The following is a 22,034-nucleotide window of genomic DNA, read 5'->3' on the forward strand; positions in this document are numbered from 1 at the left end:
TATCATGTATTTTTAAAAATTTCTTCTTTAATTTCTGCATTGACATATTGTTTTTTTTTAATTAACTTGTTGCTTAATGTCCATGTGTTTGTGTTTTTTCCAGTTTTTTCTTGTGATTGATTTATAGTTTCATATCACTTTGGTTGAAAATGATGCACGGTATAATTTCAGTCCCCTTAAATTTATTAAAACTTGTTTTGTCACCTAATATATGATCTATTATAGAGAATGTTCCATATGCACTTAAGTTTTTGGATACAATGTTCTATATAAATCTGTTACGTCCATCTGGCATAATGTGTCATTCAAAGATACTGTTCATTTGTTGACTACCTCAATATCCATTGATGTAAGTGGAATGTTAAAGTGCCCTACTATTACTTTATTATCATTCATGTCTCTGTATGTCCATTAGAATTGCTTTATGTATTCAGATGTTCCTCTTGTTGGATTAATCTCTTTATCTTTATGTAATGCCCTTCTTTGTCTCTTGTTATAGTTTTTTTAATTGTTAATTTTATGTATTTTATGTACATACATAGGTAACATGTGGTTTTGAGTGATGGGATGACAGATCATTTTTTTTTGCTTGGAAGCCAACTAAATCCTATTTTAATCCCATGAATATTGTGAATTTTAAATATTTGGAAAATTTAAAATATTCTTTTTGTTTACTTTTTCACTTTGTTTTCTAACAGACATTTTTAAAAGTGATTTCTAAGAAATATTTTATTTATTTACTTATTTGAGAGAGAGAGAGTAAGCACACAAACAGGGGATTTGGGGGGGGAAAGGAGAGATAGAAAAGAACTCCCTGTTGAGCTGTGAGCCTAATGTGGGGCTCCATCCCAGAATCCCAAGATCACATCTTGAGCCCAAGTCAGAGACTTAACAGACTGAGCCCCCCAGGCACCCCTAAAAGTGATTTTTTTAAAAAAAGAATTTTTTTTTGTTTTTATCTTGAAATGATTATAGACTTGCAGAAAATTTTGAAGTACAAAAGTCCCAGGTAACTCTGACCCCAGAATGACATCTTATATACTTGTAGTATAATGTCAAAACCAGAAAATTGACATCAGCGAACTACACTACCAAGAACTAGAGAACTAGACTACAGACTTTTGTAAATTTTCACCTTTTTAAAACCTACATTTGTGTGTGTGTGTGTGGTTCATTAAAGTCTTCATTTTAAAGTGTATTTTCTCTGATTTAAGTATTGGTGCCCAGTTTAAAAAAAAAAAAAAACATTTTAACTAGTCAGAGAATCTGTTCTCTAAATCAGAGGTTGAAAAATGCTATTTGTAAAAGAACAGACGGTAAATGTTTTTGACCTGTTTGAACTGCTACAACAAAATATCTGGGTTCCTTATAAAAAATAGAAATATATTTTTCACAGTTCTGGTTTCTAGAAGTACAAGATCTAAGCACTAGCACCAAGGCCCTTTTTATGGTTCATAGCTGGCACATTTTCACTACGTCCTTATATAGTGGAATGAGCTAGAGGGTTCTGTGGGTTCTCTTTCCTAAAACTGCTAGTCCTATTCATAAGGGCTCTACCCTCATGACCTAATAACCTCCTCAAAACTCCACCTACTAATACCATCACCTTTAGGGGTAGAATCTCAACATATGAATCAGAGGGAGGGGATACAAACTTATAGACCATAGCACACAAAAAACATTTTTTACTTAAGCAGCAGCAAAAAAACAGGCTGCAGGCTGGATTTTGTTTGCAGGCTCTAGTTTGCCAATTCCTACTTCAGATCTAGTTACTTATTTACAAGATATACAGAAGGCAGAAGGACATGTTCAATGCTACTGTAGGGATGCAATCAACAAAATCTGAACTGAGGGAAACTCTAATCTACAAACAACCTGTTTGTGGTGTATCCTCAGAAGCTCAACATCTCTTCAGTCTCAACTTTGAAAATAAATTGCAAAAGCAAAAGTCAGTTGCTGTGTGTGAATTTTACTTGGATCCTGATTTGAAAAAGCAAACAGGTTAAAAAAAAACACCATTTGAGACAATCTGGATAATTTCAATACTGACATTTTTGATGAGATCAAGGAATGGTTTTATTTTGTTTGTTTATTTTTGGTCTGATAACAGCTTGTCTGTATCTGCCAAAAATTCTGTTGGGATTTCAGTTGGAATTACAGTTAACCTATACATGAACTTGGGGAAGACTGACATTTTTAACAATATTGAGACTTCAAACACATGAATATAGAATATATCTGGGTTTTTTTACATTGTTGATTTCTTTCATCAATATTTTGTAGTTTTCAGCAAAATATGTACATATTTTTGTTAAATTTATACATAAGCATTTCATTTCCAGCATTATTGTAAATGGTATTTTTAAACTATCAAATTCTACCTGTTCATTGCCAATATTTGTATTGAATTTTTATCCTGCCATCTTGCTAAACTCATTTAGTAGTTTTAGGAGATTTTTGCAGATTTATTGAGATTTCTGGGAGAACAATCATGTCATCTGTGAATAGGACAATTTTATTTCTTCCTTTCTAATCTAAATGTCTCATTTCTTTTTCTTGTCTTTTGTACATGATAGGACTTCCAGTATGACACTAAATGGAAGTGGTGAGAGAGTACATCTTGCTTTGCTTTTAAATATGACATTAGAGTAGATTTTTCACCAATGCTTTTTATTAGATTATGAAAGTTCCTGTCTATTTCTGGTTTGCTGAAAGTTATTATTGGAAATGGGTGTTGTTTTGTTCAATACTTCTTCCATATTGATTGCAGAAAATGCATACCATATGACATGATCATATGGCTTTTCTTACTTGGTTTGTTAAAATGGTGAATTACATTGATTGATTTCTCAAATGTTGAACCGGTCTTGCTATCCTAAGATGAAACCTTCTTAGTGTTATTGTATTATCCATTTTATATATCATTGGGCTTAATGTTAGTGTTTTGTGAAGATTTTGTTGAAGAAAGTATTTCAATCTGCAGTTTTCTTTTAATATCTTTGCTTTAGTATTAAAGGAATGTTGGGCTCATAAAATGAGACAGGGAGTGTGCAATATCCTATTTACTGTAAGAAAGTGTTTAGAATTTGTATAATTTCTTTGTCAATATTTGGTAGAATTCATCAGTGAAACTATTTGGGCCTCAATTTTCTTTTTTGGAAGTTGTTTTTAAAGATTTTTTTTTTAATTCCTATTTATTTAATTGAGAGAGAACCAGTGCAAGTGAGAGAAAGAGAGCAGAAGCAGAGGGAGAGAAAGAAGTAGCAGGAAGCCTGATGTGGGGGTCCATCCCAGGGCAGGGGAATCATGACCTGAGCTGAAGGTGGGCACTTAACTTATTGAGCCACCCAGGTGTCCCAAGATTTCTTTTCTTTTCCATTTTTTTTTTTTTTTGGTGGCTGATAGAAGTTTTTGTTGTTGTTGTTTGTTTTGTCTTTTCTTTAGATTTTATTTATTTATTTGACAGACAGAGATCAGAAGTAGGCAGAGAGGCAGGCAGAGAGAGGGGGGAAGCAGGCTCCTTGCTGAGCAGAGAGCCCAATGTGGGCTCGATTCCAGGACCCTGAGATCATGACCTGAGCTGAAGGCAGAGGCTTTAACCCACTGAGCCACTCAGGCACCCCTTGTCTTTTTTTTCTTTTTTAACTTAAATTCAATTTCTTTAATAGACATAGGACTACAGGACTATATAGGCTATTTCTTCTTGAGTGATTTATGATAGTTGATCTCTTCTAAGGAATTGGTTCCTTTTATCTAAGTTGTTAAATTATGGGCATAGGGTTCTTTGTAGTAATTTTCTTATTATCCTTTTAATGTCTTTGCAATCAGTAGAGATCTCTTTCATTTCTGATTTTGGTAATTTGTGTCTTTTTTCCCTTATTCAGATTTGCTGGAGGTTTGTCAATTTTATTAATCTTTTGAAAGAACCATCTATTGGTTTTATTTATTTCCAATATTATTTTTCCAGTTTTAACTTCATTCATTTCTCCTCCAATTTATACTATTTCCTTCATTCTGCTTGCTTTAGGTTCAATTCTCTTCTGCTCTTTTTTCTCCAATTTTATAATTTAGAGACTTAAGTTACCCACTTAAGGTCTTCTTTCCTTTCTAATATAAGAATTTAATACTATAATTTTCTAAGCACTGTGATAGCTGCATCCTACAAAAAATGGTATGTTTTATTTTCATTTTCATTTAGTTCAAAATATTTTAAATTTCCCCAATTCTTCCTTTTGATGTACCAGATATTTAGAAGTGTGTTGTTTAATTTATAAATATTTGAGAATTTCTCAAGATATTTTTTTATTAATCTCTTATTTAATTACATTATAATTTGAGAACACATTTTGCATGATTTATATCCTTTTAAAATGTAATGTTTGTTTTATGACTTAGAATATGGTCTATATTGTTGATTGTTTCAAGTGTACTTGGAAGGAATGTCTGTTCTTCTGCTGTTGAGTGGAGTGCTCTATAAATATTTGTTAGGTCAAGTCGACTGATTGTGTTGTTCGTGTAATCTATGTTTAACATTTTCTGCCTACTTGTTCTATCAATTACTAAGAAAGGAGTGTTAAAGTCTTCAATTTTACTTGTGAATTTATCTACTACTCCTTTCAGATTAATCAGTTTTGCCTCATATATTTTGAAGGTGCATGCACATTTAGGATTTTTAGGCTTTTGGAGAACTGACACTTTCACCATTATGTAATATCTTTCTTTATTCCTGATAGTATTCCTGGTTCTAAAGTCTAGTTTCTCTGAGGTTAGTAGAGGTACTCCATCTTTCTTTTGGTTGGTGTTTGCATGGTATTTTTTTTGCTATCTTCTTACTTTTAATAGAATAGATTTTTATATTTAAAGTAACTTTCTTTTACTGTTGCTAGAACTTCTAGTACTATGTTGAACAACAGTGGCAAGAGTGAGCATCCTTGTTCCTGATCTCAGAGGGAAGGCTGTCAGCTTTTCCCCATTGAGAATGATATCCACTGTGGGTTTTTCATAGATAGATATTATGAAGTTGAGGAATGTTCCCTCTATCCCTATACTTTGAAGCGTTTTAATCAGGAATGGATGCTGTATCCCGTCAAATGCTTTTTCTGTATCAATTGAGAGGACCATGTGGTTCTTCTTTCTTCTCTTACTGATTTGTTCTATCACATTGATTGATTTGCAAATGTTGAACCACCTTTGCATCCCAGGGATAAATCCCACCTGGTCATGGTGGATAATCTTTTTAATGTACTGTTGGATCCTATTAGCTAGGATCTTGTTGAGAATCTTGGCATCCATATTCATCAGGGATATTGGCCTGAAGTTCTCCTGTTGGATGGGGTCTTTGCCTGGATTGGAGATCAGGGTAATGCTGGATTCTTATAAAGAGTCTGGAATTTTTTTTCTGTTTCTTTTTTTTGAAAAAGCTTCAGAGGAATAGGTATTATTTCTTCTTTGAATGTTTGGTAGAATTCCCCAGGGAGTCTGTCAGGTCCTGGGCTCTTGTTTTTTGGGAGGTTTTTGATCACTGCTTCAATCTTGTTACTAGATATTGGTGTATTCAGATTGTCAATTTCTTCCTGCTTCAGTCTTGGAAGTTTATAGATTTCCAGGAATGCATCCATTTCTTCTAGGTTACTTAACTGATTGGCATAAAGCTGTTGATACTAATTTCTGATGATTGTTTCTATTTCCTTGGTGTTAGTCATGATCTTTCCCTTTCATTCATAATTTTATCAATTTGGGTCCTCTCTCTTTTCTTTCGGATTAGTTTGGCCAGTGGTTTATTGATCTTATTGATTCTTTCAAAGAACCAAGCTTCTAGTTTTGTTGATGTGTTCTACTGTATCTCTAGTTGTATCTCATTGATCTCTGTTCTAATCTTGATTAATATCCTAGCTAACAGGATCCAACATATATATATATACATATGTATATGTATATATATATATACATATACATACATATATATATATACACACAGTCCCAGTTTTATTTAGATACAACTTAAAAATATTATAAATTATAATATATAATACAAAACACAAAATTTATCATACTCTAGATACTAAAGTAAAACTAGTTTTCAACTAGTTTGATTCACTTACATACCTTGGGTGGATTTTTGTACTAAATTGTTCTTTATGTGTGCATAATCTCCTACTGAATGAATGTATATCATTTATATATCTAGTTCTATAATGGCCATATCAGAGGTTTCCTGTTTGGCTGCTACAAAAAAAATGCTGTAGTATACATACTTGTCCACATCTTTGCATTCTTTCATGATGAAATATATAGCACAAATTCCTAAAAATAAAACTATTGGGTCAAGGGAATATGCATTTAAATTTTGATATATGTTGCCAAAGTGCCTTCCAAAGTGTTTACACCAGTTTACATTTCCATAATCAGTCTATGATGGTTCCTGTTTTTCTTCATCAGCATCAGTTTTTAGAAAACTTTTAAATCTTGTTCAGTTTGATGAAAATAATATCACCAGCACATATGCAGTCTAGCATAGAAATTAATAATGAAATCCTGGGGTCCCAGCAGCTAGATTTGATTCCCAGCTCAACAACTTCCAAGTTGTGTGACTTAGGTTGAATTACTTCATCTTTTTAAGTTTCAGTTTCCTCATCTAGGGAATGGGAATGATATTCCTAGGTACCTTGGACACAGTAAGTGTTAGTATTTATTTACCTTGCAGTATTTAACATTATTAACTTAAAATTCAAAGTTTTTTTAAAGGATAGAAAGTAGAGTAACTTAGTGGTCTAATCAGGCTTTTTGAAGGTTGAAATGTGAATTCACCCACAATTCATTTTTAGTAAAGTTCTGCAACCAGTTTCCTTCCTGTGGTAATGTTGGTTTAACAATGGGAAAGAGAAAGTGTGATTGACATGTACTGGCTCCTGCCACCTTTCCAGAGCATTTTCACTGTACTGTTCCCTTCTTTAGACAACTGTGTTGATGTTCATGGTGTGATGTTTTCATTTATAAAGTTACTAGTATAAAATTACTGCAAATTTGTGGGAAAGGGCCAATTATATTGCTCTAGAATTATTAAAATGCTTTATTTTATATCTTAATATTTTACTATAATTACATATCCATTTGCAGTCAGTGATATGTAAATCTTTACATTTGTCTACTACTTGTTTTACTGATGAAAAAAAGGAAGAGATTTAAAATTTGGAAAGAACTGTATGTTTTATCTTGTGTTGTTTTACTGTAAGAGAAACTAAAATAACTTGCTAGCCTCAATTGCCTGAAGGCTTCCTCATGTCTTATTACCCTCAGAGCCAGAAACCTGTTGGAAAATACCTTAGTTGTTTTATTTTTCTCAAGTTATTCTAGTAATTCTGTTAAAAAGTAGGTAATGTGCTATGTGATATGAGTAAAAATGACTGCATATAAAATGTTAAACAAATGCTACTGTTATTGAATCACATTTATTTAATTTTTAGCTTAGAGTATAAGATGTCAGAAAGTCTAACTGTTGCCAAATGAGGAGTGAAAAACTTTCACTCATGTTATTATTCAAAACCACTGTTGTTTGAGGAATATCATGTCTAAACCAGTTTTTAATAGATCAAACTCTATATCAATGACTGGATGACAGGACTGTGGACCCCCTCCAACAAAATCACATGTTGGTACTTGTTTAAAATTGAGATTTCCCAAATACTTACCTAGGTCTCCTCTCTCCCCCATTTTATTTTATTCCTTGTTACTTTCAGGCCTCAGTCCATATCATTTGACCTCAACCCATACCCGAATCCATATTATACTGTCAGACTCTGGGAGAGGGATTCAGGAAAGTCTTCATTTTCAACAAACACCCTGGGTGATTCTTATATGACTCAAAGTTCAAGAAAAATTAATTGAACAACATGACTTAGGTTCCACTATATAGTAAGAGACTTTAAAAATTGTTGGAAAGTTTCTGGACCCTCAGTACCTCACACTACCTTCTTTTTTTAAAAAGATTTTATTAATTTATTTGACACAGAGGGAGAGAGAGAGCACAAGTAGGCAGAGAGGCAGGCAGAGAGAGAGGGGGAAGCAGGCTCCCTTCTGAGCAGAGATCCTGATGTGGGGCTTGATCCCAGGCCCCTGAGATCATGACCCAAGCAGAGGGCAGAGGCTTAACCCACTGAGCCACCCAGGTGCCCCATCATCACACTACCTTCTAAGATGTTAAAAAATGGGGTAGGCCAGTAGGCTGTACTGAAATCGTAGGTATTGATATCTTTCCAGGAGGTTTTTAAAAAAAATTTTATTTGTCTATTTTAGAGAGAGAGAGAGAGCATGCATGTGTGTGAGTAGTGAGGGGCAGAAGGAGAATCTGAATCAGACTTCGCACTAAGCTGGTCTTGATCTCATGACAGCAAGATCATGACCATTAGATCATGACCTGAGAGGAAACCAAGAGTCAGGTGCTTAACAGAATGAGCCACCCAGGTGACCCTTTCTGGGATTTTAAATTTAAACAGCCATGCCTTCATCTCCCTTAGAATATCTCTCAGAATTGAAATAGGCTCAGTTTGGATTTTCTTTTTTTGGAACTGTGGTTAGTTAAGAATCAAAATGGACACAGAAAATGGCCACAAAGAGACCATCCTCAGATCTTTATCAATAGACAGTTTTGATGTAGTCCTGCTGATATGAAAGTGTAATGAAAATGCTAAATTCTAGGAACAAAGAATTTTGGTGGATGGTAAATCACATGGATTAAATAGATTACAATTTTAAAGCTATAAGTTGATTTTTTTTTCACCAAGAAACATCATAAGGGGAGACTTGAGGGGGGAAGTTAAGTGGAAAGTTGGACATCTGGATAACTATGGAAAAAGATTTTCCCTTCCTTCTACCATTTGCCACTTATAGCTACTAAAATCTTGGCCTAGGCTAAGGAAAGAAACGAGGCCAAGTCTTGTCAAAACAGGGAGGGAATGGGTCAGAGCCAAGGCTGGGACTTGGGAATGGTGCCAACAATAGTATAGGATTTAGGCTAGGCTAGAACTAAGAGCAAGGCTAGCCACGTGGTGGGGCTGGGAAGCTGATATGCACTTTGTCTTATGTTCCAGGCAGTTCAAGTCTGGAAAATCTAGAAGGCTGGGCATATGTAACATGGAAGTCAGATTTGTCAGCTTCTGCCTTCAAAGAATTCACCATAAAAACTTCGTTAATATTAAACCTAGGATAATTTCAAATTATTTGCTGCAATGACCAACAAATGACTTTGAATTATTTTTTTCCGTGTCACAGTACTAAGTACACACAGACACATAAACGGGAGGGAATGGAGATTAGATATTGATTTATTAGACTGGAAGGCATTATAAGGCAATGGCAAAAAAATGGTTTCAGATTCATACATGGATTTAAATCTCTGGTACATCATTTAATTTCTTGGCCAAGTAGCTTGACTCCTCTGAGTTTTAATTTCCTCATATGTAAAATGAAGTTAACAATAGAACCTTTCTCACTGAGTTGTCATGCAAAGTAAATGAGAACACTTGCTTCAAGTGCCTGGCATAAGAGAAGTGATCAGCCTGTGCTGCCCCCTAGCCCTCCAATTCTTACTCTTACTTCCCCTCTAGTTTCTCTTCTTGTTACTGACACAACCCAGTTAATTTCTGTTATCTTTTCTGTGTTTTTGTGAATGAAGGACTATAATATTTTAGGACAAACACCTTTACGATTTTTTAAAAGATTTTATTTATTTATTTGACAGACAGAGATCACGAGTAGGCAGAGAGGCAGGCAGAGAGGCAGAGGGGGAAGCAGGCTCCCTGCTGAGCAGAGAACCTTATGTGGGGCTTGATCCCAGGGCTCTGGGATCATGATCTGAGCTGAAAGCAGATCATGTGCCACCCAGGTGCCCCATCTTTATGATTTTTTATAAGAAACAGAAGGATTATAAAATATTATTTTGTATCTTTAGGATAAAACTCTCTTAAAACACATCACATAAGTTACTAAAGCTCAAAATGTCATTTGGAAAAATTACTTTTTTTTCCAGGTTCCCAGAGCATTAAAAAAAAAAAACCCTCCTTATATTTATATTTTTTCACATGTGGATAAGAACAAATGATTAGCAAATGATTAATGAGCATTGTATTGAAATATTTTAATGAAGCCAGCTGTGGTCCCAGATGGAAGAGGTGAAACAGAAGTTGGCATATTAAGTTAATATTGGATATTCATTTGATTTTTCTCAGGGAGGTATACTGCCTTTTCTATAAATCTATGACTTATGGTTTCTTTATTTTCCCACTACTTATATCTTTCAAACTGTGAAAGCAATTTTTAAATTTATAAGAGGCTGATCTGTTTCACTGAGTTAAAAGTTTATGGCTCTGATTCCAACATGAAGGACAGACAGACACATCAAGTTGATAAGCTCCTATCCTGGAGGATCTGAACTGAACAGTGTGGAGACTTATAGCTGTCCTGAAACTCTACCATAAAGGAATCCACTAAAATGATTAACTCCTGGGGATTTCAGGTTCTGGTTCTTAAAATCTGAAAGGGAGTCTTGGCCTTGTTACGCTGCAGACTCTGAGTGTCCTGAAAGTTAAGGAAGTACATTTAAAGAAAGCACACCAGACCACAAATCAGGATATAGTTTCTGTATTGAAGTATAAATTTCTCTGAGCATGTTTTTGTTTCTGTTTTCCTATAATGATAAAGAACAGGGATCAAGTTGGGTTGTTATATAAATAGCAATGTTTTTCTAAGACTATCATTGTAAGCAATCTGACTCTCTCTGCCTCTGAGGCTGTCCATCGACCAAGAACAATGAAAAAAGCTTTGGGCTCAACCAATATTTATTGAGGAGTTATTATATGCCATATACTTCCATATATATTATCTATAGTTAATCCTTAGGAAAACTTTTGAAGAAGATATTATTCCAAGGAGAGTTCATATGACTTACTCAAGGTCACAGGTGGAGCTGGACCATATTTCAGTTCTGTATTACCTATATTGTTCCAGCTCTGTGTTCTTCCCACAGCATCACAGCTAAAATAGAGAGATTACTTAGGAGAGAGATACTGTCCTGTATTAAGACTGTAGAGGTGATGTTACCTTTACATACAAGAAATAGGGGAAATGAGATTTTTAGATCAATTTTAAGGTGACAGCAAAATTGAGAGGGAGGTACAGAGGTTTCCCATATACCCTCCATCCCCCACATGCATAGCTTCCCTTGTTATTAACATCTCTTACCAGAGTGGCACATCTGTTACATTTAATGAACCTACATTGACACATCATGATTATCCAAAGTCCACAGTTTACATTAGTGTTCACTCTTGGTACAAATATATAATGATATGTATCCACCATCATAGCATCATACACAATATTTTCACTGCCCTAAAAATTCTGCTTTACTCTACCTATTCATTTCTCTCCCTCCTTTACATAACCTTCAGCACAACCTGTCTTTTAACTGTCTTCACAGTTTTGCCTTTACCAGAATATCATAATGTTGGCATCATACAGTAGGTAGCCTTTTCAGATTGGTTTATTTCCCTAATAGGCATTTACGTTTCCTCCATGTCTTTTCTTATCTGGATGGCTCCTTTCTTTTTTTTTCTATGATTTTATTTATTTATTTGAGAGAGGGAGAGAGACAGAGTGAGAGAGAGAGCATGAGAGGGGAGAGGGTTAGAGGGAGAAACAGACTTCTCACTGAGCAGGCACCCCAATGTGGGACTCGAGCCCAGGACTCCAGGATCATGACCTGAGCCAAAGGCAGTTAGTTAACCAACTGAGCCACCCAGGCGCCCTTGATGGTTCCTTTCTTATTAGAACTAAATGATATTATATTGTATGGATGTACCACAGCATATTTATACATTTACCTACAGAAAGACTCTTAGTTCCTTCCAGGTCTTGGTGATTATGAATAAAGATGAAAGGGGACCACTTTCCAAATCCTCAACTTTCTTTAGTCCTACTTCCTTAAAAAAAACTATCTGCCTTCTCTCACCTTCTCTCTGCCTTTCCTCCTTCTCTTTCCAAGTCTCTAAAAATGAAAGCCTACCTTTCAAAGGTCAGAAATCTTACTAAGGTACATTGATTCAGGGTGTAAAAACCCTTGGTGCTAAGTAAAGTGCAATTTCAAAAATCGATGCCCAGAAATTTTCTTTAAGTCAAGGTCCTGTGCTACCCCTTTCCCATCCATCTCACTAAGAGCTGAATTTCCAATAAAGTTTATGTTTTATGTTTAATAATAATAAATACCATAGGATTTCACTCATATATGGCATTTAAGAAACGAAACAACCAAGTAAAAGGGAAAAAAAAGAAAGAGGCAAACCAAGAAACGGACTCTTTATTATAGAGAACAAACTGTTGGTTACCAGAGGGGAGGTGGGTGGGGGGATGGGTTAAATAGGTGATGGGCATCAAGGAGGACACTTGCTGTGATGAGCACAGGTGATGTACAGAAGTGCCGAATCACCATACAGTACACTTGAAACTGATATTATACTCTATGTTAACTAACTGGAATTTACACAAAAGCTTAAAAAAAGAAAAACCTCTGAATGACCACACTTAGACTTGCCCAGTCAAACTGGATCATTTATTGACTCAAATCTTTGATCCATGGAACAAGATAACTTAGGGATAGCAGCATAATCCTATTACATGGTTCATATTGATAGGATGTTTTATGATCTTGATGCTGGATCTCAGGTTACCCTAATTGTGTAATGGCTATTTGAGGTATGTTGTTACAAAGATTATGAGATCTGAGAAAAAGTAATGATCACAATGTATAAGAGTTTTATGTGTTTTTTATCTATTGTGTATGCATAACAATTGTGATTGTAACTGAGTCTAGAAGACTTTTTATACTTGGAGGCTATGATCACAAAGAAATAAAAATAGTTCAATTTCTATTTATGGATAAAACTTTGTTGCAGAGAAATTCAATATGGTGATCAATAGGAGACTTTCAAGTATAAAAATATATTATGAAGGAATACAATTCTTTGGGGAGAATGCAATGTATATTCGATTTCAAGGAGAAGAGAAGAAAGAAACAATGCAAATTTTCTGAAGGTTAAAAGAAAGTTTACACTTTTGTGTTTAATGTTGAGAGTGGGCATAAAATTGCTTTGGTATTTAGAATCCAGTGAAAATCTTTAAAAGCACAACATAAAGGTTTTATTCTAAGTTGTCAATATGTATAGTATACTGGATATTATACCTTTTGCAACTATTTAAACTTGATGAAAAATTTCGTTGTCAACCTAAAAATATGTGAGGGAGTACATAACTTCTCAAAATTCTTCTAGGGGTTATGTGAATAAAAGTTTGAAGATCCAAATCTTATAGTGCTTTTGTGAGGGTGAAGTATAATGTGTGCAAAGCATCTAGGATAATGCTCAATTAATGCAGCTATTATTTGAGGACTGAGTTCTAATTTTAGTCCTTTTCTTCTCTGGTATTTGATCCAGGGCATTTTGATCCAGGCACTTTGGCCTCATTGTCTAGATAAAGGATAAAATAGATGGCTGTAAAAACACTTTAAGTATAAGAAGTTAGACAAGCAAGAGTGTACCTAACATCAATAATGTCAGTGGTAATATTCATAGTGATGAAAACAGGTATAGACTCTGTAAGTCAAGGCATATAGCAGATATGCAATAAATGCTTGTCAAATTAGTGAATGAATGCTATACAGAACCTTGCTAGAATGAAAGAACATATGCCTGTTTATTGGACACCTTCCCTAGAACCTGCAATAATGTTTTAAAAGTCCAATTTGGACATTTTCTCATAAATATAAAATGAGTAGGCAATAAAGTCCTTCCCTGGGATGTGGCTACTTATTAATTTTCTGGAGGCATTTCTTCATTGGACTCTTTACCATACTGCATTATAGTATAGTGTGTAAGAGCAGTGGGTTTTAAAGAACCAGCTAGGTTAGGCTCAAGTTCCAACACTGCCACTTAACTAGCTGTGTGTCTTTGGGCAAGTCATTTAACTTCTCTTCAAGTGGGGTATCTTTACCTGGGTATAATAAGGATACCAATCTCATAGGGTTATTTTGAGTATTAGTGAAATGGGTTTATAGAATTACAGGTTGTGTGGAAAGTGGAGCAATGTTGCCTCGGAATATGTCCATGTCCTAATCCCTGGAACCTGTGAATATATTACTTTATGTGACCAAAAAAAAAAAAAAAATCACAGATGTGATTAAGTTAAGGATCTTGAGATGGGGAGATTATCCTAAGTTATTTGGTGGGATCTTTTAAGTGAAAGAGGGCAGGAGAGTCAGTGTCAGAGCAATGCAATGGGAGGAAGACTTGATTAGGCATTGCTGGATTTGAAGATGAGGGAAGGGGGCTATGAGTCAAGGGATGTGGATAGCTTCTAGAAGCTGGAAAAGGAAAGGAAGTGGATTCTCGCCCTTGATCCTCCAGAAAAGAACACAGCCCTCTGACATCTTAGTTTTGACTCAGTGAGGTCCATTTCTGATTTCTGACTTCAAGAACTCTAAGACAATAAATTTATGTTGTTTTAAGTCACCAAGTTTCTGGTGACTTTTTTTTTAATAGCAGAAATATGACCCCCATACAGGTGGGTTGGCCATTATTACTCTATTTACAGCCCCCTTCAATTCTGGCTTTTCTTGGCTTTCTTCACAGGGCAATGTAATCTAACCACTTCTCCAAAATAAAAATGGATCCTTTTGCCCATGTACACATGATTTTCCAACGCAAAGCTGCTCTTAATCTCAAGGCATCCAACTGTAAAGAGTAGCCACAGTTCTCCCACCTTGACAATGAACAAGAGGTCTCTCAACTAAGCCGCAAGACAATTTATAACATCCTGTTCTTAGGTTTTCCACTTACACATGGAAAATCATGTGCTTTAATGAACAGCCTTCGGGATGAGTGGAATCACAAAATCCATGCTCTGAGGTCCTTTTCAGAAAAAAGTGAACTCCTAATTATGGCCTCCCTTCCTTTGGCAGGGAGTTCTGAGCCTAACATTGCGATCCTCGGGTAGGAGCCAACCCTTGAGGTTGTTCAGGTCGAGGGCCCAGGAGAATTAGAACACTAGGATAGGGAGAAATGGGCAAGGGAAGGGGAAAGGAAGTTGCTCTCACAGAGGGATGCTGGAAAGAGTGTAAGGGAAAACAAAAACAAAAACACAGTCAAGTAATGGGAAGTGAGAGATGGCCTCCCACAACCGACGCCTCCGGGGTTCTCTCGCTCCTTTTGGAAACTTTCCCTCTTTAGGCTCCAGGGCAGTGCACCTGCCTCTCTTGGCTGGGCCTCAGGAGCGAGCCTGGGGCAGGCTGGGAAAGTCTTGCCTGGAAAGCCTCCGCCCTGGCGGGGTGGTGGGGAGACTGCAGGGAGGAGTCAAGGGGCGAGAAACGGAAAGACTACATCTCCCAGGCCACCACGCTTCCCAGCTGGAGTCCTAGGGCTCCGAGTGCTCTCCAGTTTCCGTAGGGAAGTGCCAGGCTACCGCAGCTATTGTGCGTAGCGATATCGCCCTCCCCTTCCCTCTCGGGTGTCTAGTGAGGAAGGCTACGTTTCAACTACCGCCAGGGCTTAACCCCTCCGACGCCTAACAGGACAGCAGGCCGGCTCCCTTGGACCAGGAAGAACTCTCAGGAGCAAGAACAGTTTGGTAACGCAATCCCAGGGTGCGTGGAAGACAGTTGAAGAAGGAGCCCGAGTGTTGGGGATCCGCGCAAAGGTTCGCTAGGGCGGGGCGGGAGCTCTGGCTTTAAGAAGGGGGAGGGGATAGTGCAATCAGGGTTGCCCGCGGAGTTCAGCAAAGGAAATCTTCAGTTAGCTCGGGAACGAGGAGCGGGGAGAGGAAGCTTCCAGTCCCAGCGTCCACCCCAGCCTCCACCCTGGGCGGGCTAAAGTGTCACGTTTGCAGTTGCTCAGGAAGGATCCCACTGGTCTCCGGAGGCAGGCTGGGCTGCCTGTCTGGGGAGGCAATGCCTTGGGGGCATGCTGCTTGCTAGGCAGAACCCCTCCAGGATCGGACTGCATTAGTTAGGTCTCTGTGTCACCTGAAGCAATTGCCGGCTGCCTGCTTCCGGTGGAGACCAGCCAGTTCTACCCAGGAATCTCAAAAGAACAGGTACCTGTCCTTCAAAGGGAGGGAGGCTATGAGTTTCCCAAGCGGGTCCCGCACTCAGTTCCCCCCATCTCCTTTCCCCTACTGTCCCGCTGATGCTCTTGGTCTTTGTGTGTTTCCTCGCTCCTTTCAGCCCTCGCCATCAGAACCATGGGGCATCCCCCGCTGGAGTTCAGCGACTGTTACCTGGACAGCCCCGATTTCCGTGAGAGGCTCAAGTGTTATGAGCAGGAGCTGGAGAGAACCAATAAATTCATTAAGGACGTGATCAAAGATGGCAACGCGCTTATCAGCGCAATGAGAAGTAAGTGGGAGGCTTTGGTGGATGAGCTGGTGGCTCTGGCCTTTAAGCTCTTCCACACCACAGGGGGAAGGGAGGTTTCAAAGTGCTTTCCAGTTCAGTTCTCTGAGGCGAGTGGGTTTCCGAACACTTCGGAAGTGGGGTCAGTGGAAGGCGGTGGCTGTAATTAGAAGGCCTTGACCTTACAAGACTTGATCAGTACCTGTGCCGGGGACCTTCTTGCTCTGCAACTATCATTACTTGGAGGATTGTTGTTCTGAAGGGACAATTTGCCTGTACTGTTGGACGTGTTTAGTACTCATGTGTACTGTATATCTCTCTATCTATATATTTGGGTAAGGGTAAGGAGATTTTCAAGCTGACCAAGGAACTGCCCTAGCACCTTCTAAAAAAGAGAGATTAGAAGCTGGCAGAACAAGTAATGGTTTTGTCCTGGCCTATGGTTGCTAACGAATGAGGGTTGAGGTAGTGAGAGAAAATTCCCTGTATCAACCTGTTTTCTAAGGAAAGTTCCTTCGCCCCAGATTTTTTTTTTCTTTTAAGGTACTGAGCTATGGGGGTGCCTGGATGGCTCATCTGGCTCAGGTTGTGATCCTGCTGTCCTGGGATCACATTGGATTCCCTGCTCAGTGGGAAGCCTGCTTCTCCTTCTCCCAATCCTCCTGCTTGTGTTCCCTCTCTCACTGCGTGTCTCCCTATGAAATAAATAAATAGAATCTTAAAAAAAAAGGTACCACAGGGGCGCCTGGGTGGCTCAGTGGGTTAAGCCGCTGCCTTCGGCTCAGGTCATGATCTCAGGGTCCTGGGATCGAGTCCCGCATCGGGCTCTCTGCTCAGCTCTGCCTGCCTCTCTGTCTACTTGTGATTTCTCTCTGTCAAATAAATAAATAAAATCTTTTAAAAAAAGTTACCACAAACACAAATTTAAAAAGAAAATAAGGGGGAGGGAGGCAGGGAGAGGGTGGTGGGGTTATGGACACGGGGATGATATGGGCTATGGTGAGTGCTGTGAAGTGTGTAAACCTGACGATTCACAGACCTGTACCCCTGGGGCCAATAATACATTATATGTTAATTTCAAAAAAATAAAAAATAAAAAAAGAAAGAAGGAAAATAAGGCACTGAGCTGTGGTTTTGGTCAGAGTCAGTCTGAGCTCAGAATTTTGGATGGCCTCACATGCCACTGAATTCTCCTTGGGGGTGAAACAAAGACCTGCTTAGTACCTGGCACAAGGAACCCAGTCCCCAGAGAGCATACTTCAGGGCTAGGCTTAAGGGCCACTGGTCTGAAGGAACCTCATCTAGCTTGGCTTTGCCAGTGGTCACAACTGATGTCTGTGGGACCCTACCCCACCTTCCCCACTGTGTGGAGTTTTTATTTCTGCTAGTTGGCAGAAGGCTTGGAGTAAGAGAAAGAATAATAAACATTCCCAACAAGAGCGCAGGCGAGCCAGCCCTTTGTGCCAAAGTATATATACCCAGAAGAATGGAGGCTAGCGTTTGGGTGGAGTGATAATTTTTTCTCTTCTTGGCTGCAAAATGGTTTCAAAAAAGAAAGTCACTGCTCAGAGTTACTGGTAAATGTGTCCTGTCAGCTTATGACTTTGTTCTGAACGCATTTATCCCTGAAAAACTGTGTCTAAGTCCTGTGCAAGGACCTTCTTAAGGCAGATGGAGTCAAAGAAGAGTGGGGAGAAAGGCTTGATATTTTTGTGCAGCTCTTTTGATTTGCTCCTGGCAGGCCTGTGCTTTCACTGCCAGTGTTGTCTGCCCACTTTGGTCAGAATATATAAGTGGCCCACGTCCCTGCTGGTCATTTGATGGAGTCTGATTATTTAATTTTTTTGTCATATTGTTGTCCAAAGAAGAGCACACTCTCGGCAGCAACTGAAAGATGGGGTATTGGAAATGCTGGTTCTTAGAGGCATATAGGCCTTTGGGGTGTGTTGTCGCCTAATAGAATTCACTGAGGGGTTAAAGATAAGACACAAGACTAGTTAGACAGATTGAGGGTTCATTGAAAGGAAAAGGGGAGAATGTTTGGATTTTTTAAAAAAAATTTACTTATTATGATAAGCTGCTTGGTATATGTAGCTCCTCATGAACCCCAGAAAGGGGTGTGAAGTGTATGGTAAGCTGAAACTGTGCTAAAAAGTGACCAGCTACAGAGAGATTAAGATTTTTAAGAGACAATAAACAATTCAATAACACATTTGAGGAAGAGTAGATTTTTTTTTATTTTTTTTTAAAGATTTTTATTTATTTATTTGATAGAGAGAGATCACAAGTAGGCAGAGAGGCAGGCAGAGAGAGAGGGGGAAGCAGGCTCCCCGCTGAGCAGAGAGCCCGATGTGGGGCTCGATCCCAGGACCCTGAGATCATGACCTGAGCTGAAGGCAGAGGCTTAAACCACTGAGCCACCCAGGCGCCCCAGGAAGAGTAGATTTTTGTATGCTAAGGGCAAATAGTGGTTCTGACTCTTTCCTTCTCTGGAACGGAAACTGGTAAGAATCAGCAGTTATTAAGGCCTAAACCTTTGCAGATGGGTGGAAGATCCAAGAAAATATTTTGGCCCATGGGGCTTCTTGATATTCAGGGTGGTTTTCTGTTTCCGAATATACATAGAAAGCCAAAATAGGGCAGGGTGGAAATAAAACCCAGCAGCTAACCCACACTCCATTTCTTTCCTTTAAGTTGCATGATTCTAAAAACATGATTAGGTAGAAGCATAGGCGGGATGTTTCCCACTGTCTTGATCACAGTAATGTTAATCCTCCCACTCCACTTCCTTACACTGCTAGCTTTTTGAGAATGAGTGGGGAAGCAAAACAAAGGTAAGCTTTTCTTTGTGTGAAGGAAACAGGAAAAAGAGAAGGCTGGAACTGGAGTTAGAAGACGTGGCTTTTCCATCTTGGGATAAGATGGCATAGATTACTGACTTCATCTGTTAAATGGGGGTGATTACACCCACCTCACAGGGTTGTTGCGAGACTCAAAGGAGTTAATGGATTATGAAACTGCTTTGTAAATGGAAACAGTCAAACATAGAAAGTTGTTGATAATGCATCTTTAGGTTAATAATGTATCTGATGGTGAGTGTATGTTTCTCAGTAGGTTTCTGAAGGGCAATGAATAAGCAGAAGTCATTGGAAACATATTTTTTACTGTCATCTTATTGGAAAATGTCACTCTCTACATTGACATGTCTCAGCAATTAATTTTGTCTTCCTGTGTGTGGATTCATTTTGGCATTTGGAGCCTGGCATGAAAGGCTGATTGTCAGAAACAATGATTGACACCTTTCCCTTTAACTTACTCTGTTGACTAGAAAATCAAATGGCTAGTGTTTCTAGGAACCAATGAAACTTGGTGCATTGTGTTGCAAAAACTAGGTGCAGTTTTTTTTTTTTTTTTAAGTTGTGAGCCTAGGTGGAACTGGATTTCTGCATTTATCCTGTTTGTGTCTGATTTTGTACAGAGCTCCAGATAAGGTTTAAGTCAACTTTGTGTGATGATTTATTCATTAAACATGGGTCCCTTTTGAACATTTAGGTTTACTTACATCTGTCCTCAGAGGTAAATGATGTTATTAACAATACTCAACATGTCTCTCTCCTAGGGAAGTGGTTGATTACCCCCCTTTAAATGTGATCTATTTATAATTGTTGGAGTACAATATGATGGTTATAACTTAAACTAATGGAAGATAAAAATACTGTGACTCTGAAAGGTGAACATATTGCTTGCTTTTCTGTTTGTCCTTTGGCTTTCTGTTGGCAGTTTTGGTCCCTGATGTTGTTTGAATATTTTCTAAGCACTCAGGCTAGGAATTATTCAGAACAATTGATGTGGCTCCTGCTTATATCACAAGGCAACATGATACATCTAATAAATGTTATATATAGTTCAGTGAACACATACCATTCATTCAGGAAATGCCTGTGCACATACTGTATTCAGGCTGCCATCCTCAGGGCTGTCACAAATGTGACAGTCTTTGTAACAATGGTTCCTGCCCTCAGAGAGTTCCTAGACTAGTGGGAGAGAAAAGACATGGGTAGAGATGATTATCAGGTAGAGATCACTATCACTATCCCTATCAAATGTGGGTAGAGGTCACTATCAGTGGATGTGGATCCAAGCCATACGAATGGAACAGGTGGATATCGTGGCACATGAAGACCAGCAGGAGAGCTCATTTCTTGGTGAGAGGGCAAGGAAAAGGAAAGAAGGAAGTGGCATTGGAATTTGTCCAAATTCATACTTATTGCATGTTTAACTGTTCACAGTGCCAGGCATTGAAATATTATAACAGCCTTATGAGGTAAGGATGATTATTCCCATTATATAGATGAAGAAACTGAAGTTCAGAGGTGCTAAATAACTTTCTCAACAAATAAGGGCAAGAGTCTGATTTAGAACCCAGACCTGAGTCTGAAGGCCTTGCTTACTTTACTGTGTTGCACTGTATTCAGGATGAGGTATTTCATGTAGTAGAAATGACCCAGAGGATGTAAAGGGACAGCAGATAATTCAAGTCATCTGCAATGGATAGGTCACAGGAAGGGCGTTTTGGGGAGATGAAGTTGGAATGGCAGGCTGAGGCCTTACTGTGCAGGGACCTGTTAAGTACTTCAGATTTTTCTTGATAGAGAGAGGGAGTATTAAAAATGTTTTTGGTAGGAGAGAAGCATGATTTGAGTTGTGCTTCGGGAAGATTCATCTGATAGTGATGTGTGAGGGGTGAGAAATTCCACACAAATATTTGTGACTTTTCAGAAGTTATTTGGCAGCTTTAAATTCCCTTTTTTAAAAGATTCATTTATTTATTTGAGAGAGGGAGGAGGGGCAGGGGAGAGACAGTTTTAGGCAGACTCCATGCTGAGCGGAGAGCCCAACATGGGGCTCGATCTCATGATCCTGAGATCACAACCTGAGTTAAAACCAAGAGTCCTTCACTTAACTGGACTGTACCACGCAGGTGCCCCTAAATTCTCTTTGATATAGCTCAAGGGTTAGCAACAGATCTCTTCTGTAAAGGGCCATGTTTTAGGCTTTGCAGGCCATACAGTCTTGGTGGCAATTATTTAACTGCCGTTGTTGCGAAAAAGCAATCATAGATAATATATACATGGAATGAAAGTGGTTGTGTTCTAATACAACTTTATTTGTTGACATGGAAATATGAATTTCACTTAATTTTCACAAGTCATGAAATATTATTCTTTTGAATTTTCAACTGTTTAAAAATATAAAAACCATGTCATCTCAGCTAAGGGACAGAGGCATACAAAATAGGCAGCAGGTTGGGTTTGTCTGACTGGTAGCAGTTGGCAGACTTTTGATACAACTAGTTAACCTAAAAAAAAGCTAAATGGAATTTTATTGGTAAAGCAATTAAAATAGCTAATGGTAGCATTTCCATCAACTAGGTTTACTCTGGTGTGCTGTTAACTATGCCTGATCCAGATTTGGGGATCACAGCCTCAATTCCTGTCAGGGGCCAAGGAGAAAATGGAAAAGTTTAAAGCTGTTGGAAATGAGTTAATAGGGCTGGAATGATTGGGGTAAAATATAGCAGCCTCACCACATTCAAACGGCC

The 22,034-nt window shown here is 38.2% G+C and overlaps 1 protein-coding gene across 13 annotated transcripts in view; it reads left to right on the top strand.

Annotated features, from left to right (window-relative positions):
* Positions 1–15,183: 15,183 nt before the first annotated feature.
* Positions 15,184–22,034, top strand: part of OPHN1 (oligophrenin 1) — a 559,221-nt gene continuing 552,370 nt past the window's right edge. For 5 of the 13 annotated variants that reach the window (XM_082716850.1, XM_082716841.1, XM_082716839.1 and 2 more), the window contains exons 1-2: positions 15,428–15,738; positions 16,265–16,435. In XM_082716850.1, the coding sequence (XP_082572976.1) occupies positions 16,282–16,435 (154 nt within the window). In that variant the 5' untranslated portion in view covers positions 15,428–15,738; positions 16,265–16,281. Of the gene's footprint in view, positions 16,135–16,264; positions 16,436–22,034 lie in introns of those variants that run through there. The other 8 variants (XM_082716849.1, XM_082716844.1, XM_082716848.1 and 5 more) reach the window with 7 other exon arrangements.

Source organism: Mustela nivalis (assembly GCF_964662115.1).
Source record: "Mustela nivalis genome assembly, chromosome: X".
NCBI lineage: Eukaryota > Metazoa > Chordata > Mammalia > Carnivora > Mustelidae > Mustela > Mustela nivalis.